The sequence below is a fragment of the Salvia miltiorrhiza genome, chromosome 3 (assembly GCF_028751815.1).
Source record: "Salvia miltiorrhiza cultivar Shanhuang (shh) chromosome 3, IMPLAD_Smil_shh, whole genome shotgun sequence".
Classification (NCBI taxonomy): domain Eukaryota; kingdom Viridiplantae; phylum Streptophyta; class Magnoliopsida; order Lamiales; family Lamiaceae; genus Salvia; species Salvia miltiorrhiza.
The window spans coordinates 56,361,398-56,372,526 of NC_080389.1; the positions used below are offsets into that span (position 1 = coordinate 56,361,398).

General features: G+C 39.2%; 2 protein-coding genes across 4 annotated transcripts; both read right to left on the bottom strand.

Annotated features, from left to right (window-relative positions):
- Positions 1–370: 370 nt before the first annotated feature.
- On the bottom strand, positions 371–3,199 carry LOC131014595 (probable polygalacturonase). The gene is made up of 4 exons (XM_057942610.1): positions 2,990–3,199; positions 2,053–2,388; positions 1,862–1,982; positions 371–1,428 (listed from the first exon to the last, which is right to left on the bottom strand). Exons 2-4 carry the CDS (start codon positions 2,383–2,385, stop codon positions 476–478), a joined length of 1,407 nt encoding a protein of 468 aa, XP_057798593.1. The 5' UTR covers positions 2,386–2,388; positions 2,990–3,199; the 3' UTR covers positions 371–475.
- A 5,673-nt stretch (positions 3,200–8,872) lies between these two features.
- Positions 8,873–9,734, bottom strand: LOC131014599 (uncharacterized). 3 transcript variants are annotated; one of them, XM_057942618.1, is made up of 3 exons: positions 9,336–9,734; positions 9,204–9,258; positions 8,873–9,078 (listed from the first exon to the last, which is right to left on the bottom strand). In XM_057942618.1, exons 1-3 carry the CDS (start codon positions 9,597–9,599, stop codon positions 9,023–9,025), a joined length of 375 nt encoding a protein of 124 aa, XP_057798601.1. In that variant the 5' UTR covers positions 9,600–9,734; the 3' UTR covers positions 8,873–9,022. The 3 variants fall into 3 exon arrangements, with proteins under 3 accessions (XP_057798601.1, XP_057798599.1, XP_057798600.1); XM_057942616.1 differs by having other exon boundaries at positions 8,873–9,258; XM_057942617.1 differs by having other exon boundaries at positions 9,204–9,734.
- Between the last annotated feature and the right edge of the window lie 1,395 nt (positions 9,735–11,129).

Below are 11,129 nucleotides of genomic sequence, written 5' to 3' on the forward strand. Positions count from 1 at the left end.
ATAATTTTCTAAAATATAAATCATCGCACAAATACAATTTGATCCGAGTATAATTTAGTAATACTATTTAAACTAATACTCCCTCCGTCCCCAAAATAAGTTCCTCTTTGGGGACGGCACGGGTTTTAAGGAATATGGTAAAGTGTATTGATAGTGGAGAAAAATATGTTATAATTAGTATTGGGAGTGGTGAAAAGGTGAAAAAGTATTATAATTAATATTGGGAGTGGTGAAAAAGTAAAAAGTAAGAATAAATAAAGTATTATTAGTGGTGGGGTAGTTGTCCAAAAATAGAAAGAAAGAAAGAGGAACTTATTTGGGAGACGTCCCAAAATGGAAAAAGATGAACTTATTTCAGGGACGGAGGGAGTAAATTGTAAAATTCCCTATTATTTCAATTCTGACATAGGATGATTGAATACACTTTATATTTCAGCTACATGAAATAAAGATGAAAATGATGAACGACAACAATTTAAACATCAACAAAACATTTGCGCAACTGAAGGAGATCAATAGGCAGCGTATCAGTAGGGTAGGCGCAGTCCACTTGTTTCTCCGGCAACAGATCACAAGCCTTAGGCGTCACTCTGCTCGTCACGCCTCCAACATCGGTGCAGTTCCACGGCAGCTTCTTCGCCTTCTCCTCCCCCATCTTCTTCGCCGCCAACTCCACCGTCACATTGGAGATACAGATATTAGTGAAAGGATCACCCTTGATCCCAGCGAGAGCTCCAACGATGGACACATTCTTGGCAACCATGTCTCTGTAATTGATGTTGGTGATCTCCGGCAGCGCCTTGGGGTCGTAGCCGGGGTCGGGGTGGGACCCGTAGTCGCCGTTCATCCAGAAGACGTACTTCATGGTGTTCATGTTCATGTTCCTGACGTAGATGTCCTTGACGTAGCCTCCCCTCCCGATCCCCGTCTTGATCCTCACCCCGGACTGCGAGTTGAGGGCGTAGATCTCGTCGGCTCGGACGTCGCGGATGCCGCCGGACATCTCGCTGCCGAGGGCGATGACGGCGCTGTCGGGGGAGATGCACGTGAATCGCTTGATGCTGAGGCGCTGCGTCGGCATGCCGTATTTGATGCCGTATTGATCCCACCCGCTTTTCACGGCGATGCAGTCGTCGCCGGAGACCACGTAGGAGTCGAGTATGCGCGTGTCGGTGCATGAATCGGGGTTGATGCCGTCGGTGTTTGGGACATCAATGGGGGCGAGGATTGTTAGTCTCTCGATGGTGACGTTGGTGCAGTAAGTGGGGTGGACATGCCACGAAGGGGAGTTGGTCAAGGTGAGATCGGAAATCTGGACTTGCTCCGAATGCAAGATTTCAATCAAGTAAGGCCTTGTGTTTTTCAGCTTTTTAGCTTTGAATTTTTGCCACCAGATTGCGCCCTGTCCGTCGATTGTTCCATTCCCTCCTAAAACAACATATCAAATTTTTGAATAATTAATTAATAGTGAAAAATACTTGCTTTCATTTAGTAAAGATAAATTGTACCTACAAACGTTCAAGAACACACTACAACAATTCACAGCTTATAGATGACATAGCATAGTCGTTGTCTATCAGCGAGAACGAACATATCGTTGTCTAATATGAGTATAGACAACACTATAGCATAGTCGTCGTCTATTTAAGGCGGTCATAGAGAAAAGTTCGTTGTCTTCCAGCGTGCTACAATAGACAATGTTGGCGAAACTAATAATTTATTAGGTGAATGTCCAAATTATTTTGCCCTTTATGAAAAACTACATATTGTTTGTGCATTGTAACAATGAATAAGTAATGATGAGTATAATTTGGTTTTGCTATAACAAAATGGATGGATGGCTCTAGCAGCAACTGAATACCTGTTATTACAACATCGGTAAGATTGGTGCCAACAATGAGACTGGAAAACCTTTTGCCCTGAGCCTCTCTTCCTTGTCCATACGACGGCAACGGATCGATCAGAGGAAAATCCGACTCTTCCTGTAATAATTATTCAATTAACAACAAGATTATAGTGCATAACAAACAATGCAAGAGCCAGAGGTACAACCTGCGATGCAAGGATAACAGCCTTTTGGTGTATATATAAAGTGAAATGGCTAGCTAGATTGAAGGAGCCGGTCAGCCATTTCCCGGGGGGAACGACGAGCAACGCCCCACCGTCGGATGCAAGCTTGCTCAGGTTAGCAATGGCTGCCTTAAATGCTGCTGTGTTTAAAGTTTTTCCATCTCCTTTGCCTCCGAAATCTGTCAAATATGCACTGTGTTTGCGACAGTTTATTGCCGAATATGGGATTTGCTCTTTCACAGAATTGTCATTTCCGGATTCTGCTGTATTCAGAAACAGCATTCCTAGTAGAATGCAGCCCAACACTTTCTCCATAACCTGTTCAGTATTAGAAAAAAATTAAGTTAAATATAGTTTTGAAATGAAACAAGGAATTAATCATCAACTGTGTGTGATGGTACTAACATGGGATTTTGTGTAACTGCACATTTTGATGGTCTTGGACATGATATTGAGATGATTGTCACAGCCTTTATATATGAGTTTGTTGTGTTTGTTTCTACTCAAAAAAAAGTACTAGTAATATTGCATTAATGTTTTTATACGATTATATAAATAGTATATATCTATGAAATCTTGTGCAATTAAGGTGTTTTATTGCATTTTTTTTAGGCAATAGTGTACAGAAATTGACTAAATCTGGACATAGATTGATTCCATCATATCTTGAAGGGCAATTACAAAAGAAATAGAAAGTGTGAGGGTCAAAGGATGTCAAAGAAATGAAAAGAAGTCTTTTGTAATTAATGTATATTTTGTCAATAATGAACGATGATTCTTTCTAATGAGATAATCAATGCGTCGTATAATTCAATGCTTGAAAATGTAGATTATGTTATTTTATCTTGTTCGTTGAAAATTTGTAGAACTGAATCTGAATAAAATATAGAAACGCCATTACAACACATTGGACGATTACCGATGAAATTTTCTGTCAGTAATGCTCGTCTTTCTATCTTATCTCCTCCTTCTGATGTCTTATCTCCTCCTGTTAAGCCTCAAATAGCTGCTATTATGGATGAATTAAAATAATAAAAGACCACATTTTGGTGAATGGAGGAATTATCTTTGTTTCTCTTCGTTATAAGTGGAAAGTAAAATTAATCAGATTTTGCACGTCCATTTCTTTAAGCATATTAAGTAATTAAGTTAAGAGGTCAAAAGGAGTTCCTATTCAAGGAAATTAAGTTAAGCGGTCAAAAGGAGTTCCTATTCAAGGAAATTGTGTGCTTGTAATTTCGTTTCATTCATTATTGGTTTAAATTCGACGAAAAAAATTACATTATTATTTATAATTTCTTTATACTACTCCAACCGTCCACCAAAAATGGGATATAATTACTATATTTGGCGTTTATGAAAAATAGAGCATTTTCCTTTTTAATACATGAGCCCACCTATTTTCCTTATATTTTATCTTTACAAATATCCCTTATTTAAAAAAAAATCACATTTAATTCAATTTCAACTACTCATTTCATACAATGGTGAAACCTTTTTTTCCACTAATCACTCATTTTATTCAAACTCGTGCCTAAAGAATGTGCCCCATTTTTGGTGGACGGAAGGAGTATTACTTTTAGGGTCATAACATATGAAATTGTCTTTATATAAACTATTTTTTAATTCATTTAATTTGACCTAATTAAATTGGTGGTACAATATTTGAAATGTATTAATCTTAAGGCTCAACCACTTTCGTCAATTAAATATTAATGTTTGATTGGGATAATAATAATAATACTCCTATAAACTTTCATTTCATGATGTTTTATAAAAAGTTGATGTGAGATTGAAAATTTTAGAAGAAAAAAAAAATGATGTTTAGGATATGATAGGATTGATGTGCCGTTATGAAAGTTAGGCGTATTTTGAAAGCAGTTATGAGCATTGCAAATGCATTTAAAGCCCAAAAACATAAACTAGGGCTTTACGACCGCGTTTCATTTCTAATTAATGTGTGGAACAGACCATCTTCATTTGGTGATTCTAATTTCTAAACAGAGTCCCCACATTACTCACTATAGCTCCTTATTTAAAAATAAAATAAAAATATTAATAAAATTACAATATTGTTCCTATTTTCATCTCTGTAGCCCCATTTAGTGCAAGTACGCAGAAACATGATAGCCTTTACAAAAGACAAAAAACCATCCAATTTTCTCTCTCCCTTCGTCAACCCATTTCTTACCAATCAAATGTAAATTTACAAGATGTATCACGTTTCAGAATTGGAGAAAATGAACATTGAAGGAATTTGCTCTATGGTTGATTGTTATGTTCACTTTTTCCTCTCTTTCTTATTACCTTATTTCCAGCCTCTTAATTTTCATATTTACTTTCGTTGCTTTTTTCACAGCAATAGTTTCACAAATAATATCACCTCGTGCGAATAAGGCTTCCATGAAAACTTTAAGAAATAACCCTCTGCATTGCAATGACGTGAATTGGGACCCTTTCTCAAATTCTCCTTAATAGTCATTACCCCTCATAATTGCTTCAACAATTTCATAAAAATTATGGTGATATTCATAATTAATCCTGTTTAATTATCTCATAATTTTATTTTTTGATAATTTGAAGATGACTTCACAGGCAGAATTGTCAGTGTAGACATATTGAATGTAAACTGAGACATGAAAATGGTGAGAAAAAACTCAACTCCATTCCACTATTCGAGCTCTATTTATAGAGCATTTACAAGATCTGTTTACAAAAGTTGTTTTAACAACTTAACTTATCTAACTAACTAATGCCACATCAGCACAACTAACTCACTAACTATTTCGCTAATCTTTCCATAATATCTAATACAACCCTCACACCAACTGGACTACCCTTTGTCAAAGGGAAGTTTATTACAAACTCTTTGGAAATTTAGCGAAGATACTGGTTTAGTGAGAATATCCGCGAGCTGGTCATCAGCAGGAAGATGAGGGACGTCTAACTCCTTCTTTAGTACTTTGTCGCGGACAAAGATAACATCAATCTCGATGTGTTTAGTGCGGGCATGTAGAACAGGGTTGGAGGCCATGGCAGTTGCACTACGACTGTCACACCAAATTACTGGAAGTTGATGAAAATGATAACCAATTTCTTCGAGAAGAGATGTGATCCAGACCAACTCCATGAAAGTGTCAGCAAGAGATCTGTACTCGGCCTCAGTTGAGCTGCGGGAGACAATGCTTTGCTTCTTAGAACTCCAGGAAAGTAGGTTAGAGCCAAGAAATACAAAATATCCACCTGTAGATTTTCTGTCATCGATAGAGCCTGCCTGGTCAGCATCTGAATAAGCAGTGAGATGAAGATATGGAGACGAAGTGAACTTCAGCGAATAATGAAGAGTTCCCTTGAGATACCGAAGTAGACGTTTGCATGCCTTCCATTGAAGTTCAGTATGCGACTGAAGAAACTGACTAAGCTTGTTGACCATAAATGAGATATATGGCCTTGTTATAGTTAAGTACTGAAGAACACCTATGATGCTGCGATATAGAGTAGGCTGTGAGAATAGAGGACTATTACTTGTTGAAAATAACCATCTGCATAAGTCAAAGATTATTATTCAAAGATCATGAATAATAATTCAACGATAAAATCTTTAGCTTTTGATTTTAAGAGATTGTATTTGATTTTAAGAGATTGTAGTTGGACATTTGATTCACCCTTACACTATAAAAGGGTGCATTGTAATCTAAAGAAATATATCAGAGACATTACCAATTCTCTCTACATTCTCTATCATGTTGTTCTTTCTCAACCTAGCTTCTCTCGATTACCATATTTAAGATGGTATCAGAGCAGGTTAACCACCAAAAAGAACCCTACAAATTTACTACACACCAAACCAAAGCAGAAAAAAATTTTCTTCAATCTAGAGAGAGAGAGGAGCAGGTGAAGGGTTGGGAGAGAAGGTGAATAGTAAAGTTATTGTTCAAGTACTGTTCAAGTTACTGTTCAAGGTGACGTGGCAGTACTGTTCAAGGTGACGTGGCAGATACTGTTCAAGTTACTGTGACGTGGCAGTACTGTTCAAGTTACTGTTCAGCACTGTATATTTTTTCCTCCCCTACAAATTTGCTCAACATCAAACCAAACCATGTCAGAACAAGAAACTTCAGACACAGAAAAAACTAGCCACACCCCACCAAATTTCCCGATGGAATTTGCTGCACAATTTGCAGAATTCCTCAAACAAATCCTCAAATCCTCTGAATCGCCGATCGTAGGAATCGGGTCCGGACTCGCCGCGGTCAACCACAGCCGACCACCACCGCTCTCCAATCGACCACAGCAAGGAAATCAAACCTGGAACAACAGGAAAGGGGAAATCGACAAGAGCAAACTCGTTTGCACACACTGTGGAGGTAAAAAACATACCAAGGAGGGATGTTTCTTACTCATCGGATTTCCCGAATGGTGGGACGAAATGAAGAAATCAAGAGCTGCGTCCAAAAATCGGAATCAACCGTGGAGCCCGAATGGACAAGCGACGGTGGCGGTCAGCGGCACAAGACCGACGTCAATCGTGTCTGCTGCAACGACTGGCGGGGCGTGGTCAGGCGGTGATACACGAGCCGCCAACGCCGGAACTCCGGCAGGCAACGTCAGACCACCACCGCCACAGACGCGCATTAACGAGGAGAGAGGTGCCCTGGCGGCTAGGGTTCACGAAGGGGAAGGTAATGAGGGGTTATACCTTTTAAACCCCTCACTCATTCACAGCTCTTATTTTGTTCAGACCTTAGCAGTATCCTCCTCTAATTCTGGAACACCAGATAAAGACTACCATTGGATTTTTGATTGTGGAGCCACAGATACTATGTCCTTTGATGCCTCGGATTTTATGGAAATTTTTCCTACCCAGAAAAAATATGTTAAAATTGCTAGTGGAAATTTAGCATATGTAGAAGGAGCTGGAACTATTAAATTATCCTCTGAATTATGTCTTCCAAACTGCTTATATATCCCGTCTTTATCCCACAAATTTTCACTGAAAAAGGCCTTGTCCACCAAACAACATGTCCTTACACACCTGAACAGAATGGGGTAGCTGAACGGAAAAATAGGATCATTTTAGAGATGACTAGAGCCCTTATCATCGACTCCCAAGTCCCTAAATCTTACTGGCCCGAAGCCGTAGCTACCTCTGTTTACCTCTTGAATCGACTGCCAACTCATATCCTAAACTTTAAACCACCCCTTGAGTTCCTAGCTACTCACTCTGAAATACCCTCATCCCTCACACTGGAACCCAGAATTTTTGGATGCACCGTTTATGTTCATATCCCTAAACAAAATCGTACAAAGTTCTCACCAAATGCTGTTAAGTGTGTTTTCCTGGGGTATGGCAAAAATCAGAAGGGGTATAGATGTTATGATCCTGTAGCTAATCACCTATACACTACCATAAACTGTGACTTCGTTGAAACAGAATATTTTTTCCACCAACATGGGAGTCAGGGGGAGAAAAAGGAGATTGTCGACTCCCTAAGTTGGCTCCATACGCCATCCACTGTCCAAACAACCCTTCCTTCCCCACCTTCTCATCCGTCTCAAACTAGCTCAGTGTCATTGCCAGGTTCTGTGCCAGACGTTGGTCCAACAGAGAAGGTTAGCACACCCGCCGAGACATCTACAACACAGGTTCAGTTCGAGATGTCCAGCGAGTCGATCCCACTATCAACCCCATCTTCAAATCCTGAGGTAAGTAATCTCAATAGTTCTCAAGTTAATACTAACATTGAGGAACAGAGGGATGAAGACACTGACACAGAAACTGGAAGGGATACGGATGAAGATGATGAACGTACTGAGTTAGCAGGTGCCACAGATCAGTACACATTGCCTCCCCGAAGTACAATGGGAAAACCACCAAAGCGATACTCTCCAGACTGGCAGGGACGGAAGACTAGGTACTCGATTGCCAACCTTGCCCAAGGACAACTCACAGAGATGGCACGGGCCTTTGAAGCAGCTCTTTATGAAGAGGAGGATGTACCCCAGACAGTAGAAGAGGCAAGGAGACATAAACATTGGAGGGATGCCATGAAGAAGGAAATGGATGCACTAATTAAGAATGGGACATGGGAAAGATGTGTGCTGCCAGAAGGAAAGAGGCCAGTGGGATGCAGATGGGTTTTTTCAATCAAAAGGCGAGCAGATGGTTCAATCGAGAGGTACAAAGCTAGGTTGGTTGCAAAAGGATACACTCAGACCTACGGGATAGACTATGAAGAAACATTCTCACCAGTGGCCAAGATGAACACAGTAAGAACACTTCTCTCAGTAGCAGCATGCAAGGATTGGCCTTTGCATCAGTTGGATGTAACTAATGCCTTCCTACATGGAGAATTGGATGACAATGCAGAGATATATATGGAAGTTCCCCCAGGTTATTCCGAAGAGTTCGAGGCAGGTCAAGTGTGCAGGCTAAAGAAGACACTCTAGGGATTGAAGCAATCGCCCAGAGTATGGTTCGGGAGATTCTGTTTAGCTATGGCAAAAAATGGTTATAAACAGAGTAACTCTGATCATACATTATTCGTGAAACGAAGAGAAGGAAAGGTAACATGTTTAATCATTTATGTTGATGACATGATTATCACAGGAGACGATGTTGAAGAGATAGTAAACCTGAAGAAAAACTTGTTCCTGGAATTTGAAATGAAAGACCTTGGATCTCTGAAGTACTTCCTTGGAATTGAGATTTTAAGGTCGAAAAAGAGAATCTTCCTGAGACAAAGAAAGTATGTCCTTGACTTACTTGCAGAAACTGAGCTACTCGAGTGTAAACCTGCAGAAACACCGATTGTGATAAATCATGGATTAACAATTGTTGAGGGAGCTGACTTAACAGATCAAGGAAAATACCAGCGCCTTGTTGGGAAACTCATCTATCTCTCCCATACACGGCCCGACATCACATATGCAGTTGGAATAGTAAGTCAGTTTATGCACAAACCCCAGAAGGAGCATATGGAGGCAGCTTTGAGAATTGTCCGGTATCTGAAAGGAACCACTGATTATGGGATTTTGCTTGAAAAAAAGGAAGATTTGGAAGTTGATGGGTTTACAGACGCAGATTGGGCCAGTAACCCAAATGATAGGAAATCTACCGCCGGATATTTTACCTTCGTTGGAGGAAACTTGGTCACATGGAGAAGCAAAAAACAGAAAGTAGTGGCCCTATCAAGTGCAGAGGCAGAATTCAGAGGAGTAAAAAGTGGGATAACTGAAATCCTGTGGCTTCGGAGATTGCTCACAGAGATTGGCTTTCCTCCAAGAAGGGGAAGTCGGCTCTTCTGTGACAATAAAGCTGCGATTAGTATATCTGAAAATCCCGTACAACACGACAGAACCAAACACGTGGAGATCGATCGGCATTTCATCAAAGAGAAGCTCGATAGTGGGATCATTGAACTTCCTTTCATACGATCGGATGAACAGTTGGCTGACATATTGACTAAGGCTGTAAACACAAAAGTCTTCAGAGAAGTTCTAGACAAGTTAAGTATCGGAAATGCCATTACTCAACTTGAGGGGGAGTGTTGAAAATAACCATCTGCATAAGTCAAAGATTATTATTCAAAGATCATGAATAATAATTCAACGATAAAATCTTTAGCTTTTGATTTTAAGAGATTGTATTTGATTTTAAGAGATTGTAGTTGGACATTTGATTCACCCTTACACTATAAAAGGGTGCATTGTAATCTAAAGAAATATATCAGAGACATTACCAATTCTCTCTACATTTTCTATCATGTTGTTCTTTCTCAACCTAGCTTCTCTCGATTACCATATTTAAGATTACTCTTATGAAGTTTGGTAACTGTATCATATGGGGAAGGCTGTGGCTTGTTGTTCATTAGATTTGATTTGGCCAAAAAGTCTCTAATATACTTGTTTTGTGAGAGGAAATAATCATGAGCTTTCTTTCGAACCTCAATGCCTAAAAATAAAGATACACTTCCTAGAGTTTTTAGTGCAAACTCTTGGGCCAAAGTCTGAATAAAAGTATCAACCATAGCAGAATCTTCCCCCAGTAATTAATATGTCATCAACATAGACAAGCACAAGTACAATTTTCCTATTTTCCTCATATGAATGAATGATCAGAAGTAGAAAACTGGAATCCATACCTCAAAAGATGTTCCTTGAGTCTTTCATACCAAGCCCGACGTGCTTGTTTTAGACCATATAGGGATTTCTTGAGTTTGCAAATCCACTGTGGATGATTTGGATCTTCAAACCCTGGAGGTTGCTTCATATAAACTGGCCTATCAAGAGTTCCATTTGAAAATGTATTGTTTATATCAATATGCTGAATATCCCACTGAAATGTTGCTGCCAAAGAAAATTATAGCCTTACTGATACAGGCTTGACAACAGGGCTGAAGGTCTCCAAAAAATCCAAACTTGCCAACTGTTGGAAGTTGGAACCCCTTTGCTACAAGTCGAGCTTTTAGCTTATCAAGAGTATCATCTGCAAACAATTTTACCCTATAAACCCACTTACAGTCAATAGGATTCACATTTAAATTTGGAGGAACAATATCCCAAGTATCTTTGAGTTTGCTTCTATTTCAGTAGCCATGGCCTTGTAAAGCTATAGCAAAACGTGAAAAGCTAACAATTAAGGAATCAAAAAGTGCCTCCTAAAACAAAGTCAACTAGTATATATATCTAGTCTAAAAAGGCGGCTAAATGGGGAGATAAAATTTAGGGAATTAAGAATCCCTTAGTAAGGCCGCCTAATCACCGCCCAATTTGGTGGACTACGTTTTCCACCAAATAATTCCTGCAGAATTATCAAGAACTAATTAGTATAATGACAAGCAGGGTCGATCCCACAGAGAGCAGGTAAAATTATTCAATTCTCTAAAATCTATAATTTTTGGTGATGTCACCACGCCTAAATTTTGAGAAAATTAATTATAACTAAGAAAGCAATAAATCAAATAAGAATCTAGAAATTAATCAATAAAGAAGTAACTCGGCTTGAATAAATCCACACTAATTCAAAGCTCTGATCATCGACGCAAAGTTTAATTAAT